Genomic DNA, 19,018 nt, shown 5'->3' with positions numbered 1-19,018 from the left:
CATACGGGACATTATTTGAACGCGCATTAGCAGCATGATGACTCACACATTACCAAGCGAACAGACACGTCTTGTTCCTGGATCTGACTCGAGCTCTCGTCCTAAAAAGAGACGGATCTCGAAGAGATCAAAGATAATAGTATCCACTGTGGTCTGTATTGGTTTGTTGCTGGTTTTAGTGCAACTGGCATTTCCAAGCAGTTTTGCATTACGTTCTGCATCACACAAGAAGAAGAATGTCATATTCTTCGTGACGGATGGGATGGGACCTGCGTCTTTGTCCATGGCAAGATCATTCAACCAGCATGTTAATGATTTACCTATAGACGACATCCTGACACTTGACGAGCATTTTATCGGGTCTTCGAGAACAAGGTCCTCGGACTCACTAGTCACTGACTCAGCTGCGGGCGCCACCGCATTTGCATGTGCATTAAAGAGCTATAATGGGGCCATCGGTGTTGATCCGCATCACAGACCTTGTGGTACAGTGCTCGAGGCGGCTAAGTTAGCAGGTTATCTCACTGGGCTTGTTGTTACGACAAGAATCACAGATGCCACTCCGGCTTCATTCAGTTCACATGTTGATTACAGATGGCAGGAAGATCTTATCGCTACGCACCAGTTAGGCGAATATCCTCTGGGGAGAGTAGTAGACTTACTCATGGGTGGCGGCAGGAGCCATTTCTACCCTCAAGGCGAAAAGGCTTCTCCATATGGTCACCACGGTGCTAGAAAAGATGGAAGAGATTTAATCGATGAGGCTCAATCTAATGGCTGGCAGTACGTGGGTGACCGTAAAAATTTTGATTCTTTGTTGAAAAGCCACGGTGAAAACGTTACTTTACCTTTCTTGGGTCTCTTTGCAGATAACGACATTCCTTTTGAAATTGACAGAGATGAAAAGGAGTATCCTTCCCTTAAGGAACAAGTCAAGGTGGCTTTGGGTGCCTTGGAAAAAGCTTCCAATGAGGACAAAGATTCTAATGGGTTTTTCTTAATGGTGGAAGGCTCCAGAATTGATCATGCTGGTCACCAAAACGATCCAGCTTCGCAGGTAAGGGAGGTGTTGGCTTTCGATGAAGCATTCCAATACGTTTTGGAGTTTGCTGAAAATTCCGATACGGAGACTGTTTTGGTCTCTACGTCGGATCATGAAACGGGTGGTTTAGTCACTTCAAGACAAGTCACTGCTAGCTATCCTCAGTATGTCTGGTATCCACAGGTGCTCGCCAACGCCACCCATTCAGGTGAGTTTTTGAAAAGAAAACTAGTAGATTTTGTTCATGAGCATAAGGGCGCAAGCAGCAAAATAGAAAATTTCATCAAACATGAGATCCTGGAAAAAGATTTGGGTATTTACGATTACACGGATAGCGATTTAGAAACATTAATTCATTTGGATGACAACGCAAATGCTATCCAAGACAAACTGAATGACATGGTATCATTTAGGGCCCAAATTGGCTGGACCACGCATGGTCACAGCGCAGTCGACGTCAACATATATGCATACGCCAATAAGAAAGCTACATGGTCATATGTCTTGAACAATTTACAAGGCAATCACGAAAATACGGAAGTTGGCCAGTTCTTAGAAAACTTTTTAGAATTGAACCTGAACGAAGTCACTGATTTGATTAGGGACACCAAACACACATCAGATTTTGATGCTACAGAAATAGCTAGTGAAGTACAACATTATGACGAATACTACCATGAGTTGACCAACTGATCCTATCTAACTCTCCCTCTTTTTTCACATATTATTTAATACGTTATAATTTATTTGAATATATATATATATATATATATGTATATATACTAACCGCATGACACGTACTGTATCGCATTTCGTTTCGGAGTGCAGGCGAGTTTTAGGTGCATTCTATAGCGTGAAGAAGTGAAATCTCGTCATTTCTTCAAGTTATGCCATTCAGTCCAGATTGTTTCACATGCTTTCATATAGTCATTTTTGTCGTCGCGAACTTCAAATTTGAAAACATCATCATACAGAGAGATTTCTCCAATAATGATCCTTTCTTTGTCGTTGTCATCATCGGCATCGTCGTTAAGTGAAGCGCCCTCACTTAATGAATTTTTCGTGACAGAGCATTCAATGTCTTCATCAGTCTTACTTATGATTGGGTCTCCGTTGTGGTGTTTGGAGACAAAGGTTCTTTTTCTCGATGTCAAATCTTCCAAGTGTGGTGATCTACCAGCCAACTTCTTCCTCTTTGCATGGTAGTCGGCTGGTATTATACCATTATTATACAAGGGGCCGGGATACATCGGGGAATAATAGCCTTCGTATGCGTGCGTTTGTGTTGGAGTTGAAGAATATGGGTAGCATGGTACTGGTGGCAGTCCAGTATATGGATAAGGGTAGGTTGCTGTCATATATGAATTGGCCACTGAAGGATGATAATCTTGATTCGTAGGAGCCATCCTACCCATATATCTGACCCTAAGGCTATTTTTGTGCTGCGGAAATCTTGTTATGTTTGGTGGAGCACTTTTAGATCCATGCAAATGAGAAGATGCTTGTATATCGGAAAAATTTAGCGCTGGAGGTACCCTTTTCCTCTTTAAAGAATGATTCAGCGACTTAAAGGGTACGGTTTTCTCTGCTGGAGAAGTCGTAATGGTAGGAGGCTTACCACTATGATCTTCCTCTTTTTGCGACAGCCTAGATATGAGCAATTTTTGATTTTTTTCGATATCCCTGGATTTTTTGATCTTCGAAATCATTTTCTCACTCAATCTGTCTTCATCAAGCCCTGGAGATACTAACAGCATTCCCAGTTGCTGCAAATTCCTGGGATCATTTTCCTGAACAGTTGATATTTGCTCTTGCTGTGGGTCTTCTTGCTCTTCTTTATTCATAATTTTCCCTCTTTGCTTAAATATTCCTGCAGGCTTAACTATACCACATAAATACCACTGCAAGCAATAGAAATGAAAAATAACATTAATAACCAAAATTTAAATGGCTGTATGTTTATTGTTTATTTGATCTGCACATTATGTAATTATTGATAATTTAATAGACGTGTCCGCCGGGTGATGAAGCTGTGACATATCACAATTTTATGTGTACCTGTTGTATGTATACGCTCTAATGTCCGATATCATCATACGTGCATCACTTTGTAGCCTTCTAGGATGGCGTCTAGGTGAATACCGCCGTAGTGTTTAGGAAACTAATGTTATGGGTGGTTGTTGTTTCACTATCCAGTAATACTTTTGTGGTGAACTTAAGAAGCTTAGGGGTTACCCCTTCTTCTTGAACTAATTTTAAGAAATAACAACGAGGAATAGTGTGTATTTTTAATTACTGATCAGGCCGCATGAATATACTCACCTGTATACGTAGCAAAATTTCAGTCTCCTACTGTATATACGTCTAGATGGACTCGGTGACAAATTTTTTCTGGAATGACACCTATAATGCTGGTACTCCAACTAGATCAACTCTCAAGGGGAAGAAAGTGCAAAATGGCATAGATGGAAAAAGTCAGGCAAAGAAAGAGAGCATATCTAGTGGTTCTAGAACTAGTGATCCTACACGTGGTAGTCTGCCATCTTCCAGTGGACAGCCAACTAGTGGTGGCGGTTTTCCCTCGACATCAAACATCCAAAAGATGATGGCAGATACCCTGGTAGAGAAGATAATCAAAATGGCATTACCACCATCTTCCAAAACGGCTGTTGATACAATTCACCATCGTATGGTTGCTGGTAAAGAAAGGCCTAAGCTGTCTGTGCAGATCACGAGTAGGAATTTTATACAGATGAACTCGAGACTAGGGGTACCATTCATGATTATGGATGAATTAATAAAGATATTAAACTGGACTAACCCAGCGTATACAGTATCTATCATGTTCTTATACACGCTCATTATATTGAAACCTTTTCAAATGCTTTCTTCGCTCCCTATATTCTATTTGTTATTCTGCGTAATGGTCCCGCAATACCTTTACATTCATAAGCCAAACCCTACAAGCTATCTAGATAATAATCAAACACCAGCACAAGGCCCACCTTTGCGAAGACCTGAGGTTCCTAAACCAGTCCCTGAACTGAGCCAAGAATTTGTCTTAAACCTCACGGATTTACAAAACCATATGCTGCTATATGTTAAATTCTACGATTTTACTTTACTCATATTACAAAAGTTTGCATTCTTCACCAACGAGGCTATTTCGTCGTTTTATTTTATTGTATTGTTAATAATAGCAACATTAAATTTTCTGTACATGGATAAATTTATCAAGCTCATTCCAATGAGACCCGTACTGATACTGCTAGGTTGGGGTTTTTTTATTGCCTCGCATCCGTCCAATCGTGAATATTTGTTGACTAAATTGAATTCGGAGGAGACAAGATTAAAAACTTTGACTATAAGTACTAATCTGGAATCTAAGATTTTGCAGCATTTGAAACTCATTGAGGCTAGGGAGCACCGACTTGTTATGATCTTTGAGATCCAAAAGTATCTTCCTGAATACAAAGAATGGCGCCCAGTTGGATTCTCTGATGACGATTATTCTCTTTTCTCTAGTTTGAGAATATACCAGAGGCGTATTGAGGAAAATTCAGTGAAGTCATTAGAAGAAATTGAGCCACCTAAGGATTGGGAATGGGAAGCCAATTCTCATTGGGTGCTTGATTTGGATCCAAAAGAATGGGTAGAGGACGAATTTATTCAGTATGTCGAGATAGATTCAGAAACAAAATGGGTCTATGACCTCAATCTTGATGGACAAAGGGGCTCATATAGAAGGCGAATGTGGACCAACAGTTGCGTGCGGAAAAAACTGGATTCTGGTATTTCTTCAAACCTTGGTGAGGAGGAAGTAGTTAATCCATTGAGGGAAGAAACATATAGGCAAGGCGTACATGGCGTGACGAAGGGTTCAATGAGTGGCGGTCTAACTCACAGTAGTGATGATGACCGCGCTGATGAGGAAAGTATAAACGGTACTATTCCTAATCTCAACAATATCGACGCGGATGCATCTTATCCGTCAATCGAAGAGCTAACAGACACTCTCAATTCAACTATATAAACTTGATTTGTTATACTATATGTTCACTGATGATACAGTCAACTTTTCATAAAACTTTCTAATGACAGTGACGAACTTTTCTTCTTTTCCATTTTTTTCTCTTGATTTCTTTTCGATAAAAGGTTTGTAAGTGAGTTCAACTTTCTCTTCTTGGATCTCTCCTTACCAGTACTAGTTTTACTCTTTTGGGGCTTCTTTACCGCGTACGAAACCTTCCCGCTGCTGGTACTATTGATCATCGGACTAACATCTTGTCCAAATGTTGGAACAACGAACTCAGATTTCCACTCAAACAATTTAGACTTTTCACAATTCAAGCAATTAACCTGGATACATTTTTTTGGTCCTTCCATACTCTCGCCGCCAAGTTCGTCGGAGTCACCTTGCTCGGTATTAGTCGTTAACTGAAGACTTGCGTTAAAATTAGGAACGTAAACACACCCGCAATGGGAGCAAAATTTCCCACTTTTCAGTTGTTCTGGCAGCATGATTTGATATCGCTTCACAGAATTATGAAAATTTTTATAGTATAGTCCCGATAACGCTCTGGAATTCAGTGTTGGCAGTACATGTAGTAGGTTGTATTTTTGTCGCAGACTCCGTTCTTGATATTTTTCTGCCTGGTCTTTATTCATTTTTGGGATCCTTTTGTTGTACGATTGTCAAAGGTTCAGTATTTTTATTGTAGCCACTAGTAGTACTCATCTCTATTTTCACATAGAATAGCGTTTTCAATTTTTCTCATAGAGCGTGAAATTTGCTTTTCATCCGAAGAAATAATGCCAATAAAAGAACATTCACATCAATAAATTATGTTCAGGTTTATTTAATCAAGATTGTTTACTTTATACAAAGGGATATTATAAAGATGTTGCAAATACGTTACGATACATAAAAAAAAGGGAACTTCCATATCATTCTTTTACGTTCCACCATCAATTGCTTTGACTGTTAACGGCTAATTCCATAATTAGTTTTGTTGTTAAATGTAAAAATGGGTAGGCTGAAAAAGTACTCATTTCATCTTCAGAAATATTAGAAACAGTAGTATCATCTCCATAACTACTTTCCCAGCCGTCAAATTTGAAATCCACCAAATAATTATTGGTTTCAATTTGAAATAATTGAATTACCATTTTCATTAAATCAGGTATTTTTTCATTAGTGTTTGTCTTGTTTCCAATATCATATTTCCACCTTAATTTGATAGTCCATAAATCCTCTTCAGATGGCTTGGCCCATTCGGCACCCAAATTCTTCAAGGCAATATAAATTTCACCCATAACGTCTAATGGATATGAGCGAGATCGTATACCAAAATGCCATCTCGTTTTAGATTTTTTCGTTACAAGAGGAGATATTTTAGAGGCAGCTGGCGAACCTTGTGCTAACATATTAGCTCTGTGGATCTGAGGTAAAGATGTAGGCAAAATGGAAACTGTAGAGTCTTCTTCTTTATACTGATCCATGAAGGGTGATTGGTGATATGTCCTTTGTTGAGTGATAGCACTTGCCATCCTTCTTGCGTGTTGCTTGGCAGTTTCATGATCTACTTGACTCTTTTGATGGGATTTGCTTTGTTGTTGAAAAGTTGGAGGTGACTGGGACAGAAAGGTATCCAGTTCATCACTGACGCTTTTGTTTGCCTTCATATCCTTGATCAAAGATTTATTCTCCTTAATCAACATGTACGCGTCCCTAATTTCGTTGAATGCAGGAGTGTCTTCTGATGATTCTAAGGACTCATAAATCTCGTCTTTTTCGTAACCCATGGTCGATGATAAAATATTGACAAGGTTGTCATCAATTTCATCGTTATCTGGGCTGCTGCCATCCTTTTTTGAGTCATTATTTTCATTCTCTTCTTCTGGGTGTGGTTTCAAATCTGGTGGAAGTAGATATTCTGGCAGGTCAACTTTGAACCAATCGTCTTGCATAATTTCATGAATGCTTATTCTGTTCAATGGATTAACGATTAACATTCTTTTGATTAGCCCAGCAGCTCCAGGAGATAAAAATTTAGGCAAGGTGTAAACACCGTTGCTGATATTCTTGAAAAGCACTGGGATGCTTTCATCGTCAAACGGTAGACGACGACAAAGCATAACATAAAGGATAACCCCACATGACCACACGTCCACTTCTGGGCCTGCGTACAGCTTACCGCTGATAACTTCAGGAGCCGCATAATTGGGAGAACCACAAGAAGTCTTTAAGAAATTACCATCAGTCATGATGTTTGACAAACCAAAATCGGCAATCTTTACATTCAGATGCTCATCTAGTAGTAAGTTTTCAGGCTTCAGATCTCTATGGACAATTTTGTGCCTATGGCAGTACTCGACGGCACTGATGATCTGCTGGAAAAATCTTCTTGCCTCTTGCTCGCTCATTTTGTCTCTCTGAACAATATAGTCAAACAATTCGTTCCCGGCGTACTCTATAACCATAATGATTTCATCTTTGGATTTGATAACATCATACAGTTTGATGATGTGGGGGTGTCTTAAGAGTCTCAGATAAGATATTTCTCTTTCAATTCTGCCCTGCATATCACTCTTTGCCAAAACCTTCTTATTAATGATTTTTAGAGCAACTTTTTGGCCCGTAGTGGTATGATATGCCAATTTAACTTTACCAAAGGACCCCTCTCCCAGCGTTTTGACGATTTGGTAGTTCCCGATATGTGCACCATCCGCTAAGGACGACTTGGGATTGTTTAGCGTCGAGTTGCTTCCGCCATGACCGTGATGGTGGTGGTGATGGTGGTGATGGTGGTGGTGGTGGCTAGAATTTGCATTGGCAGGTGCTGTGTTTGTGTTGTTGTTACTGCTCATGTTGACTTTATTAAGGGAGTGTAGCAAAACTTGTTACAAAAAAAAACTTCTATTTCTTTCGCTATGATTATTGAAACAGCCTCTATATATTATCAAAAGCCAATGACACTGAAACAATTTCTATTGTCGTGCTTTTTTTTTTTTTTTCAGGCTTCAATCTATTGTTTATCGTTATACTTCCTGAATGACTGTTTGGACACGAATGCGCAGTAAGAGGAAATGTGAAAAAAGAATATTTCGATAAATGAAAGTTCTGGTAACAAGCCTACAGTACTAAGCCCAAAGCTATGTCTTGGCCCCTATAACGCTACCTGTTGATGTGCCATACTCTTACCAACTTTCTTTTACGTTAAAAATTTCCATCCCCTTCCGCTACGAGAAAAACTGCAGAGGGTAACTATGACATGTACTTTCTAATATGGGCCTATAAGGACTATATACATATGACTAACATTGAGTAAAACCAGGTCTCGAGTCCCATCATCACGCCCATCCTTTTGCATCCACGCCGCCACGCAATTCCTCTTTTTTTGAAGTTACTTGCGTCATGTGGGACATCATATGGGACATCATAGCCTGCAAGATCGAGAGTTAAATATACGACTAAAAGAAATAGTAGCACACTGCCATTTCCAGCTTTTAGTCCCTTGGGGAAGGTTCAGCATTTGATAGCAAATGATTGTACAGTTTATAACCGTATCTAAACGTACGGACATGTTTTTTCCTAGGGCCTCTATTAAAAAAATCTTTGAAATTTCCCTTCAATGCCACCCTTTTTTGCCAGGCATTGGTGGCCATGATTTGTTATGGCTTCCAAGAAAAGGTTTTACTACAGACGCCTTTACTACAGAAGATGCCTCTTCCTATCGTGATTTGCCCTCCAGACAAAAGCCGCGGACATAACGATGGCGGATTGCATTAGACAATGATTGCTATACGGAGGCGAAAGAGATAGCTAGCGACTTCTTAAAGGCGACATTGCTCCGCTACAAACGTGGTGGAGTTTTAACCCTACGAATTCAGTTACAAGGTTGAAGTTAGTGAGCAGCTTCTGTTCTGCCGTTTCTTGCGCAGTCTTGAACTTTCTTGGTCTTGCCATGTGGTCGGGATATTCTGTTCGTTTATAATTACTCCTTGCCACAAAGTGCACACCTATTTGGATATGGTATATATAAAGAGTGGAGGCTTATATCGGCGAGAGCGTGCGTTCTATCAACTCAAGCAAGTATACGGGTATACACAAGTATGTGGGATTCGTTAATTGTAAGCATCAACGATACGCACAAGTTGGGGCTGGAGGATTGTCTCGCCGTTTTTGGCCACGTTCCCATTACCAAGGCCGTCAAGCATGTCAGACTGACAGAGATCGACACGCAGACGTCCACGTTTACGCTCAAGTTCCTTCACACAGAAACGGGTCAGAACATCGAGAAGATTATCTACTTCATTGACAATGACACGGGCAACGATACCCGCACTGCTACCGGAATCAAGCAAATCTTCAACAAGATGTTCCGCATCGCTGCGGAGAAGAGGAAGCTGTCGCTCATCCAGATCGACACTGTTGAGTACCCCTGCACTCTAGTAGACTTGTTGATCCTGGTAGGCGTGGCGCTACCGCCATTGTGCTACCTCTATCGTCCTGCACTGCACGCTATCTTTTTCCTGGTCCCTAATCCTGTGGGCTCCACCTTAGAGGCGTGGCTGGATAGTGATCTTGTGCTGCGACTCATCATTGTTGCCGAGTTCCTGACTCACGCCCTCGAGACGCTCATTTTCGTCGTCCCTAGGCTCAAGTACTACCGTGTTCCTGGCGAGTTCGTGCCCGAGTGGCTTCTTCTAGGTCTCCTCGAAGGTTACGGTCCTGCGAGACGTCTAGATACTAAGGCTCGCACTCTTGGCGAAGGGTCAGTTAATTAGTCCGAGGCCTTTTTTCATTTTGTCTCCCTATCCGACTGGAAAAGTTCTAGCGAAAAGTGCAGCAGACGCTGCAGCAACAGGAACAATTTCCGAATGACCCACCTGCGGTGGTGTGGCACACGCATTCTGCATGTCTCAATAACCTCTAGAATTATCTATATACTTTTTAGTAAACACAACTTAAAACCCTTTTGTCTTTTCCAACATATTTTGCATATAATTTTTGTAAAGGTTTTTTTCTTCTCTTGAGTCCACTCACTATTCGAAAGCAATATCAACAAATAGAAGCTTTCTTCTATTTTTAAGGGAAGGAATCTTTAAAGTACAAGGAACAGAAGATACTAAAACATAGGGGGAAATGGTGGTACGAGATCAAGATGAGGCGTTGAGAAATTCTTATAAATATGTTAAGCTGTATGTCAGGCAGGACCAGCTGGAGGATACGGTGGACATACTCGCTAAGCAGGACGAGGACAAGTCCAACAATGATGACAGGCGCAGTCTAGCCTCGATATTGGACTCGAGCAGTTCCGTCAAAAAGAAGGGGAAAGGCAGCAACGAAAAGTACCTACCATGCGTATCTTTCAACACAGTTCCCAGATCAAGGGTATCTTCGCCCTTAGATGAAGAGAAAAGAGAATTTCCTGGCGTGCAGATCTCTGCAGATTATACAATGGAGGAATATTATGACGACGAAAGTGGCTTTACCTCGGACAACAATGCCGACTACTTCTCCGGGAATAGCTATTCGAGTAGGCGAGAGGGCAGTGCTAGTCCCGGCAGGTATTCTTCTCCACCTCCTGCCTCTAAAAGAAACATCAAAATAGGTAAGATGTTTAAGATTTCTGAAAATGGTAAAATTGTAAGGGAAGACTATCCTACTACACCCACCGATATCAATGACGCTCTTGTGATTAGTAGGGCGTATGCCAATTGGAGACAACTATGGATCAAGAAGAAAAATCAGATAGATCATCGATTAGAACAAAAGCGCGATTTCTTCAATTACCCAACAATACTGTTTCCTCCAAACAAAAAAAAGTCGTCTGAGGGCGCTACTCCCACAATAAAATTCAATCCTCCCATAGAAGACGGCTTTACGCCTTTGACTAAGTCTCAAAAGCGGAAAGAGCGTGTTTTGAGCGAAAAGGTTGGGTTCCCGAACACTCCTCGAACGATATTGTGCCACATCAGCGGCAGGAAACATACTTGGGTAGCACTAGATTGGGCGCTACGAACTTTGATTCAAAATACAGACCACATTGTTGTGTTGGCAAACCTGCCCCGCCTGACTAAGAATAATTTCGAAGACAATGATTCGATGAGTGAGCGAAAAAGAATGCTAATGATGATGGATGATAGCAGGAGTGTTAGCTCAGCAAGAAGATCACGATCCAGATCGAGATCACGATCCATATGTACAAGAAGGGCACTTTCTCTGGGGCCTGAGGAATCTGACAACAAATTAAAGCACCAAAATTTTATCGAGTGGACATCTGGTTATACGCAGAACGAAATAGAACGTAAATTGCAAGATCTTTTTGATTATGTTACACTCATAATTCCGCAAGATCGTTCTGTCAAGGTCACTGTCGAGATCCTAATTGGCAAGACTAAAAAAACGCTTCTTGAGGCAATAAACATCTATTTACCTGATTTCTTTGTATCTAGCACTTTGAGGTGGGAGAGAACAGACAGCTTAGTTCGTTGGAAATCGAACTTTCTGACAGATAAACTGTGTACTAATTTTCCGATTCCAACGTTTATTGTACCGGCAAAGAGAATGTTCGATTTGGAAATAGATTTGCAAAAAGAGTTTAAAGAACCGGAGGTAACGAAACAAAAAAATACTAGCGGTCCAAAGCCTGGGTTCAGCCATTCTAAATCAGCAGATGCTAGCATTCCAACTATCTCAAATATCAAACGGAAGCAAGATAACGATTATTCTATAGATTCACTATGTTATGCCCCAGAAGCTAATGGTGCTAACAATAGTAGCCGAGAGGAAGCATCTGATGATGAGCTTAACGCTTTTAAGGATGATGAGAATGATGTGATGTCCGTGAAATCCTTAACCTCTAACATTTCGGTAAAGGAAAAGTTATGTACCATGGCAAGGAAACGTAGAAAGAGTATGGCTCAGCAGTTAAATGACGCCGATCATGATTCATCAATACCACCGGGACAGAGGCATTTGAAAAAACTGAATATTATTTTGGAATCTTCATTAAAGTTTTCATTAGAAATCGATAGCATCACTGATAGTATTGAAAATGGGGATGTAGACGAAAAGAGAGCACACTCTATGGAGTCGGGCTTTGAAGAACTGAAAAGAGTCATCACAGGTGGTGCTCCTCCAAGGCATGTGGCTACCCCGCAGAGGTCCATGCTTGATGTTTTGGACAATCCAAGTTCATCTAGATCCAAATCCAAGTCAAGATCAAGCTCTAAGTCAAGGATAAGAGACAAATCAAAACCAAGCTCTCCTACTGCTACCGATATAAACTCAAGTGCGAGTGCGTCGAGATCACGTTCTCCGCAAATCAAGTTCGCGTCGAGTGTCAAGAATGTAGATGGTAATGCTGCACTGGGTGCTATTAAATCTAGGCACTCGCTAGACAGCCCAGGGGACCAGCAACAACAACATCATCATCACCATCATCGTGACACAGATCAGTTGTCCGTTCCAGGCCTTCCCCATTTGGCACCTTCAAAGTCATATAGTGTGAGTTCTGGTAATAAGGATTCATCTTTGAGGAAAGTCAGTAGCTCATCTTCGCTCAGAAAAGTAAAATCTAATGATTCGAACTCTGGTAAACGTATTAAAAAACCGGTCGTAACTTCAGCACACTTGAAACCAAGCTCAGGCGGTGGTGGTTTATTCTCTTTTTTTAAGAGTAAATCGAGATCCCCGTCATCTTTCAGAAAGGAAGATGAGAGTAAAAATACGCCTAAGCGTGGCGGATTGTTTGGGTTCGGAAGGCTGTAGTTGGTCTTACGTTCTTATGTGTTTATTCGATATAATTCTATAACATTTTTATGACTTTGTGCCTTTATGCATAACATGTATTGTACATATTAATCGACAAAAATGACATTCAATACCCTACACTAGTAATTAATAATGCTGCAATTCCATCATCGCATTCTCACCTAAAAGAAATGTGGACAGTGTTCATTATAAGCTGGGTTCCTATTCGTATTTCCGGCAATAATGCGTGCTAAGTGAGTTTGTAAAATCGTTAAAATGAGAATCAATGTACAAGGTTAGTATCACGTCAATTCTTTCAAAGCTTTATATTATTAGGTATACCTCCTTTGAAAGTAGCACCAGTCAAGATAATGGATCTTTATCCATAGTTATTGCAATTACTTTCAAAGCAATGCGGTTGTTATTGTTGCAAAAATATTGCAATATTAACTTCTTAGGAATGGTGAATTGAATTGTGTCGTAACATACGCTGTAACCCTTGTCTTTTGGGTTTAGAATGCGGAAATGAAAAACGTATAGAACATGATGAATCTACGAAGTGCAAGGTCCACGAAACAAGACAGTATCGTTGCAATTCAGTGAAATCCTTAAAATGGTTCAAATATAGATACTGGCTATCTTTTTCATTATATTGGCTTCTTTGACCTGTCACAATTATAGGGTTCAACAGTTATCTTTGGAGGAAGAAGCTGCTCATTGATGAGAAACAGGATTTATGGAAGAGAAGTCACATTCGTGAAAGGCACATTCATCAAGAAATTTTATTTTTTCTTTTGTGCTTCCCAAATTTACTGCCATACTACTCCATTTTTTGACAGCTTATTCATTTAAGAATACGACCTAACAATAGTATTCCGGAACTTTTTAACAATATCAATGACGACTAAGAGAAAATGACAACTGCAGGGAACAGATTTTAGATTTGAAAAAGCCATGACATGATACTACTATGTTCTAGATGTGTTTTATCTCCTTTTCGGTAGCATTTTTTTGGTAATTATCTAGTACGAGAGGTGACAAAATCTGTTGTTCTCCTTTAGGTTGTCGTAGTCAACTTTTTTTGTAGGAAAATTCTTGCAAGTACCCTGAAGTTATGTATGATGCAAGTCTATTGATTGTAATCAATAAGTTTTTCTAGCTCTGGCTTGCTATGTAACGTAGTGAACAATCAATGTTATCGAAAAAGTTTAGGTAAAATTCTCGAAAATGAATGCTGATAATTACTTTTTCTTCACTCCCCAATTTTGGATAATACTTGGCAGCTATATTCGCGAAACAGGAAGGTTAAAAACTGCTTCTCCAATGAAACAGTAGTTAACATATCCATTTAGCTAGAGATACTGCTTTTGGCCTCTGGACAGGCACTGTGAATTGTTCTTATATGTTCTAAAGTAAAGAGCCATGACTCAAAGAAAGTTTCTTGACTATGTTAATTTTTTTAGCATACAAATTTTAATATTATTCACATCTGCGTTTTTCTGACTGGATCCCGCACTGATCAATAACAAGAAATAGTCCTAGTAAAGTATTAGAATGCCAGATGACGTAAAACAATCAAAAAGACTCACAGAAAACATCAGGCGATCTATTGAATTGGCTTGAAAAAATGCCCCCAAGAAATACCTATGAAAAAGGTAATCCGAAACGCCAAAATAGTCCATATTATAAGCCAAGTTTCTTACGGCGTGAAGAAACTACCAATGATGAGGAGAAGTTTCAGGGCCATGGTCTGAAAACCGAACTTCACTCAGCGTTAAAGTCTTCAAATTTGAATCTTATCCGAAGAACTTATCAAACTGGTGAAAATCCCTATCTTAGTGATCCACACGATCGAGGCTCATCGAGCAGATTTAACAGGCGTTATGAACGGGGTCTGAAGTTTTACCAAAAGGGAGAAATCAGTAAAAGAATTGCCCAAGAAAGAACATTACAAAAACAGCAGGAGGAGGAAGAATTAAAAAGAAAGTTAAAACAAGAAGAAGACGAGAAAGATAAAAGAAAATTAATTGAGTCAGGTGATTTACCCAATTTAGAGTTACATGAGGATAAGTTCCTATTAGATTTGTCAAAGTTCAAGATATACTATGATAATAATCATGGCTATGAATGGTGGGACACGGCTTATTTAGATGAAAAGGGTGAGTTGATGGAAAAATATGACATGAATGGCACATCGCCTGCCGAAGAAAAGCTAGCAGAAGATATTGATGAAGTAGACGATGATGATGATGATGAGCACCCATCTATAAGATATGTAGCACATCCCTTACCTGAAAAGATCAACGAGGCAAAAGTATCAATCAAAGCATATCTAACGCAACATGAAAGGAAAAGATTAAGGAGAAATAGAAGGAAAATGGCAAGAGAAGCACGGGAGATAAAAATTAAGTTAGGACTATTACCTAAGCCTGAACCGAAAGTTAAACTAAGCAACATGATGAGTGTTTTCGAGAATGATCAAAACATAACGGACCCAACTGCCTGGGAAAAAGTAGTGAAAGACCAAGTGGACCTCAGGAAGAGAAAACATCTGGAAGAAAACGAAAGAAGACATGAAGATGCTATTAAAAGAAGGAAAGAAGCAGTCAATATGAACGTTGAAAAGCCGACAGTATACCATTGTAAGGTGTTCCAGTTCAAAAACTTACAGAACCCAAAAATAAGATTCAAGTTGAAAATGAATAGTAAAGAACTATCACTAAAGGGTTTATGCCTCCGTATACGTGATGACGGACCAGGAATAATTATAGTCGTGGGTAACGAAAAATCATGCAAATTTTATGAGAATTTGGTGATGAAGAGGATAAAATGGAATGAAGATTTTGAGTTGCACACAAACACTGGGGATATAAAAATGGACATGCATAATAATTCAATATCAAAAACTTGGGAAGGCTATTTACAAGATTGTAAATTCAAAGGCTGGTTTATGAAAGTATGCAATGATCAGGATTCTTTATTACGTACGCTGGGTCAGTTTGATTCAGAGCATTTTTATTCACCTGTTCAAACGTGATATCGGTGTCTACAAAATGATACGCTTTGTTTCATATTAAATATTATTTTACTGTATGTCGCCCAGAATAATGATTTTTTTAGCACAAAAACATTCCAAAATATAAAAAGAAAATGATTTTATATGATAGATGTACTTCAAGGAAATCGACAATTAAAAGAATCATTCTTCGTAATGAATATATGAGCATATGTCTATAAATCAACAGTAAATATACAAACTCTTTATCCTTTTCTTGGTTTTAGGTATTTACCGATGTTTTGAGATGATATCAGCCAAATCTCAAACCTTCCCTGTCAAGCACTTGCCTGTCAAATTGGATCAAATAAACGGTTCGTTGACTATGTCCGCCTTGGGGCATTCGATGTGCTGTCACGCCACATGGAAATCCAGCATTGAAAAGGAATCCTTTGATAATGCCGCAAACGAAGTACTCACAAGAAACGTTCTCACCTGGGATAAATTGGGTTAAAGTGGGGAAGTTATCTACTATCATATATTCATTGTCACGTTCTGAAGATTTAACCAAATCATCACTTACGTGATTAAAAAGATATGACCATAGGGTACCGTGGATAAACTGCAGTATATCGAGAATTTTCAGATCACGGCGCCTCATCTTTGTAATGTAGTTAGACAATGATTCTGTTTGCTTTTCTTGGAGTCGTTCATTGGCAGATGCAGAAGTCGCTGTGCTGGAGTTAGCCAACATGCCCGGGGAATTTGACGCATTTGATAACTTTGAAGAAGATTCATTTTGTGAAAGGAAAGCAGATGCTCTGGGAAGAGAACTAGGAGATACAGAAGCCCTAAAATTCAGCAGTTCTAATAGACGAATTCCAATATTGTGGCCATAGTCACTTAATTTAGTTTCAAAATCGCCTGCAGTTTTACATGTTCTATGCAACTGTGAAATCATTTCCTGGAACAAGAAAGCCATTGCTGATAAAGACGCTTCTTGCCTTTTGAAAAGTAGAGACTCTGAGTATATTCTAGAGGGAATGTATGTTGTTGAAGCTTCGCTTGTTATCGCTTGCTTAGGCCCAACAGTATATTCATATCCATCAGATTTACCTGGGAATTGTTGGTCAGATGCGCTTGGTTGAATTATTCTTTGAGACATAATGTTACTCCAGTATTATGGATGGTGATAGTACTCCCTGTCTTTCTGTCGCTTCCGTGTCTCTTGTCCTGCAAAGTATACGATAAATAATTTTCTTCAATCTTAGCATGAACTTCGTCACTTTCGTTTTTTTACAAGTAAATAAAGGATAATAAAAATGAACAAGCCAAACCCAACGTACTAACATCTTTTAAAAAGAGAAAATTTTACGCATTATATATGCAGCGCTACGATACAATGTAAGAAGGATTACTAAGATTTTCTACGGGGAAGTTAAAAGGTCAGATAAAAGTAAAAAAAGGTAGCTTGAGTTTTTCCACACCGTTACTGATTTGGCAAAAGCCAAACAGCAACTCGAGCCAAATGCACTCATATTCATCATATAAAAAGGAAAAAACTTCCTGACCCTTTAAAAAATCCAATTAACAAAAGATATAGAGACGATTTGAGATGCCATTTATAATTTCAAAATCCTTCCCTTTTATATGTAAAGAAGCTGGAAAAAAAAAACTTGTAAACAATATCATTTTGCACGCAATGATCAAAATAAAGTTCTTAGGGTTAAATAATAAGGAACTTACCAGGCTCCATTGGGCATTTTGTGTTACGACCAATATGGCAGATAGATGGCCAAATATTTAGTGGTAGTGTTTGTTTTAGTTTATACAATATGAATTTTTAATTATGTGAAGGATAAACTGCATTATGAAAATAATAATAGTACACAGAAAAAAGTTAGGTTTCGGAAAAAAGCTTCTTAGAATCTCAACTTGGAGAAGAACCATTGGTTTTTACCAGCTTGATGTCTTTCTTCAAATGCCTTCTTTACAACCTTCTTGGCTTCTTCACGTTGGGATGGTTGTTCAAAAGTCTCTGTAGATACAACGCTCTTGAAAGCTTCAACATCCAAGGTGTATCTGGTTGGCAATAAGTGGTTGTAGTTGACGACTTTGATGAATGGCTTGATTTTAGTTCTCTTAGCGACCTTCTTGGCACCGTGCTTCTTGGTGACCTTTGATGGGTACCTTTCAATACCGGCAACCAAAGCGTGACCGAATGGATGAGATTTAGAACCCTCATCGTGTGGCTTAACGATCACAACCTTCTTACCAGCGTAACGACCACGAACAACGACAGCTACGATAATACGAAAATTTGTTAGTAAATTTTTCTATTTCTAATGATATTTTGAAATAAAAGAGAAGTGGATTTAGCTTTTTGTTCCCTGGAAAGTTAACATTGATTAGATAGCTATCTGTTCAACTCAGTGTTGAACACTGATAAATTACATTTTCCATGTGCCTTTTTTGCAGATCGACACGATTGGTCGTGAATGTGGTGCTCCCCGGGCCCTCTCTTTTTTACTGGCACAATTGGTACCTCCTACAATGACAATACAATCATGTACTGCTTTCCATATTGTTTGTCCCTCAGATTGTACAATTTCCCATCTTATGCACCTGAAAGTCCCCTTTTATTCGATATCTTAATTAGAGCGTTTGCTCTGTTAAATTTACGTACCAACTTTACCTGCTTTCAAAAATTTAGCCATGGTTATATTGATTTCTTTGAGCGACTCTTTCTTTTCACCAAAACGCCCTAATAGTCACTAAGGGCAAACCATTAAATGTGTATATTGCTGCTTTTGATATTATAAACTGACGTGGAAAGGCAAAAGTTTCAACGTACCCTCCGCGCAATCTAGGCAGACGCCGGGTTTGACAGGTAGTACCAAAAACAAAACGCTAGCTGCAGCCAATGCCGACTTTCAATAATCTCCGCCTAGACAGCACTACTGCTCGGATTAGTTTTGAAAGGACTTCCACTCCCATGAAAAACAAAATACTACTTCTCTTCACCCAAAAAAAGGGTAATATATGTGTGGGTGGAAAATGATTGGGTGTTTAAAAACATAGTCTTCAAATTGGTAAGAATTGGAAAAAACAAGGTGAAATAGGAAACTTAACAGGAATATAGCATTAAGTACCCTTTACAACTATGGTTTTTAATATTAGCAAAGGTAGAGAGAAAAGGAATTTTAATTGATTTGCCTTA

General features: G+C 39.2%; 10 protein-coding genes and 1 non-coding gene across 11 annotated transcripts, besides 1 other annotated feature; 5 read left to right on the top strand and 6 right to left on the bottom strand.

Moving 5' to 3' along the window:
* Window positions 1-34: 34 nt before the first annotated feature.
* PHO8 (alkaline phosphatase PHO8) lies at window positions 35-1,735 on the top strand (the record flags this gene model as incomplete). Its single annotated transcript, NM_001180789.3, has 1 exon — window positions 35-1,735. The coding sequence occupies one exon, from the start codon at window positions 35-37 to the stop codon at window positions 1,733-1,735; it is 1,701 nt and encodes a 566-aa protein (NP_010769.3).
* A 179-nt stretch (window positions 1,736-1,914) lies between these two features.
* On the bottom strand, window positions 1,915-2,886 carry DIG2 (Dig2p; the record flags this gene model as incomplete). Its single annotated transcript, NM_001180788.1, has 1 exon — window positions 1,915-2,886. One exon carries the CDS (start codon window positions 2,884-2,886, stop codon window positions 1,915-1,917), a length of 972 nt encoding a protein of 323 aa, NP_010768.1.
* Window positions 2,887-3,410: 524 nt separating this feature from the next.
* Window positions 3,411-5,075, top strand: PEX29 (Pex29p; the record flags this gene model as incomplete). Its single annotated transcript, NM_001180787.1, has 1 exon — window positions 3,411-5,075. The coding sequence occupies one exon, from the start codon at window positions 3,411-3,413 to the stop codon at window positions 5,073-5,075; it is 1,665 nt and encodes a 554-aa protein (NP_010767.1).
* A 38-nt stretch (window positions 5,076-5,113) lies between these two features.
* SNM1 (Snm1p) lies at window positions 5,114-5,710 on the bottom strand (the record flags this gene model as incomplete). Its single annotated transcript, NM_001180786.3, has 1 exon — window positions 5,114-5,710. One exon carries the CDS (start codon window positions 5,708-5,710, stop codon window positions 5,114-5,116), a length of 597 nt encoding a protein of 198 aa, NP_010766.3.
* Window positions 5,711-6,010: 300 nt separating this feature from the next.
* On the bottom strand, window positions 6,011-7,912 carry SNF1 (AMP-activated serine/threonine-protein kinase catalytic subunit SNF1; the record flags this gene model as incomplete). The annotated part of the gene is made up of 1 exon (NM_001180785.3): window positions 6,011-7,912. The coding sequence occupies one exon, from the start codon at window positions 7,910-7,912 to the stop codon at window positions 6,011-6,013; it is 1,902 nt and encodes a 633-aa protein (NP_010765.3).
* A 1,245-nt stretch (window positions 7,913-9,157) lies between these two features.
* On the top strand, window positions 9,158-9,832 carry YDR476C (uncharacterized protein; the record flags this gene model as incomplete). Its single annotated transcript, NM_001180784.1, has 1 exon — window positions 9,158-9,832. The coding sequence occupies one exon, from the start codon at window positions 9,158-9,160 to the stop codon at window positions 9,830-9,832; it is 675 nt and encodes a 224-aa protein (NP_010764.1).
* A 358-nt stretch (window positions 9,833-10,190) lies between these two features.
* On the top strand, window positions 10,191-12,821 carry JIP4 (Jip4p; the record flags this gene model as incomplete). Its single annotated transcript, NM_001180783.1, has 1 exon — window positions 10,191-12,821. The coding sequence occupies one exon, from the start codon at window positions 10,191-10,193 to the stop codon at window positions 12,819-12,821; it is 2,631 nt and encodes an 876-aa protein (NP_010763.2).
* Window positions 12,822-14,430: 1,609 nt separating this feature from the next.
* On the top strand, window positions 14,431-15,840 carry PRP3 (U4/U6-U5 snRNP complex subunit PRP3; the record flags this gene model as incomplete). Its single annotated transcript, NM_001180781.3, has 1 exon — window positions 14,431-15,840. One exon carries the CDS (start codon window positions 14,431-14,433, stop codon window positions 15,838-15,840), a length of 1,410 nt encoding a protein of 469 aa, NP_010761.3.
* Window positions 15,761-15,995: an origin of replication (ARS440; Autonomously Replicating Sequence).
* Window positions 15,996-16,111: 116 nt separating this feature from the next.
* On the bottom strand, window positions 16,112-16,963 carry TRS31 (TRAPP subunit TRS31; the record flags this gene model as incomplete). The annotated part of the gene is made up of 1 exon (NM_001180780.3): window positions 16,112-16,963. One exon carries the CDS (start codon window positions 16,961-16,963, stop codon window positions 16,112-16,114), a length of 852 nt encoding a protein of 283 aa, NP_010760.3.
* Window positions 16,964-17,242: 279 nt separating this feature from the next.
* SNR13 lies at window positions 17,243-17,366 on the bottom strand. The gene has a single exon (NR_132161.1). It is a non-coding gene; the product is annotated as an SNR13 (small nucleolar RNA).
* A 354-nt stretch (window positions 17,367-17,720) lies between these two features.
* Window positions 17,721-18,515, bottom strand: RPL27B (60S ribosomal protein eL27 RPL27B; the record flags this gene model as incomplete). Its single annotated transcript, NM_001180779.1, has 2 exons — window positions 17,721-18,100; window positions 18,485-18,515. The coding sequence occupies 2 exons, from the start codon at window positions 18,513-18,515 to the stop codon at window positions 17,721-17,723; spliced, it is 411 nt and encodes a 136-aa protein (NP_010759.1).
* Between the last annotated feature and the right edge of the window lie 503 nt (window positions 18,516-19,018).

This window comes from Saccharomyces cerevisiae, chromosome IV (genome assembly GCF_000146045.2).
Source record: "Saccharomyces cerevisiae S288C chromosome IV, complete sequence".
NCBI classification, from domain to species: domain Eukaryota; kingdom Fungi; phylum Ascomycota; class Saccharomycetes; order Saccharomycetales; family Saccharomycetaceae; genus Saccharomyces; species Saccharomyces cerevisiae.
Note: the sequence above shows the minus strand (reverse complement) of the source record. Positions and strands in the feature narration are given on the sequence as shown.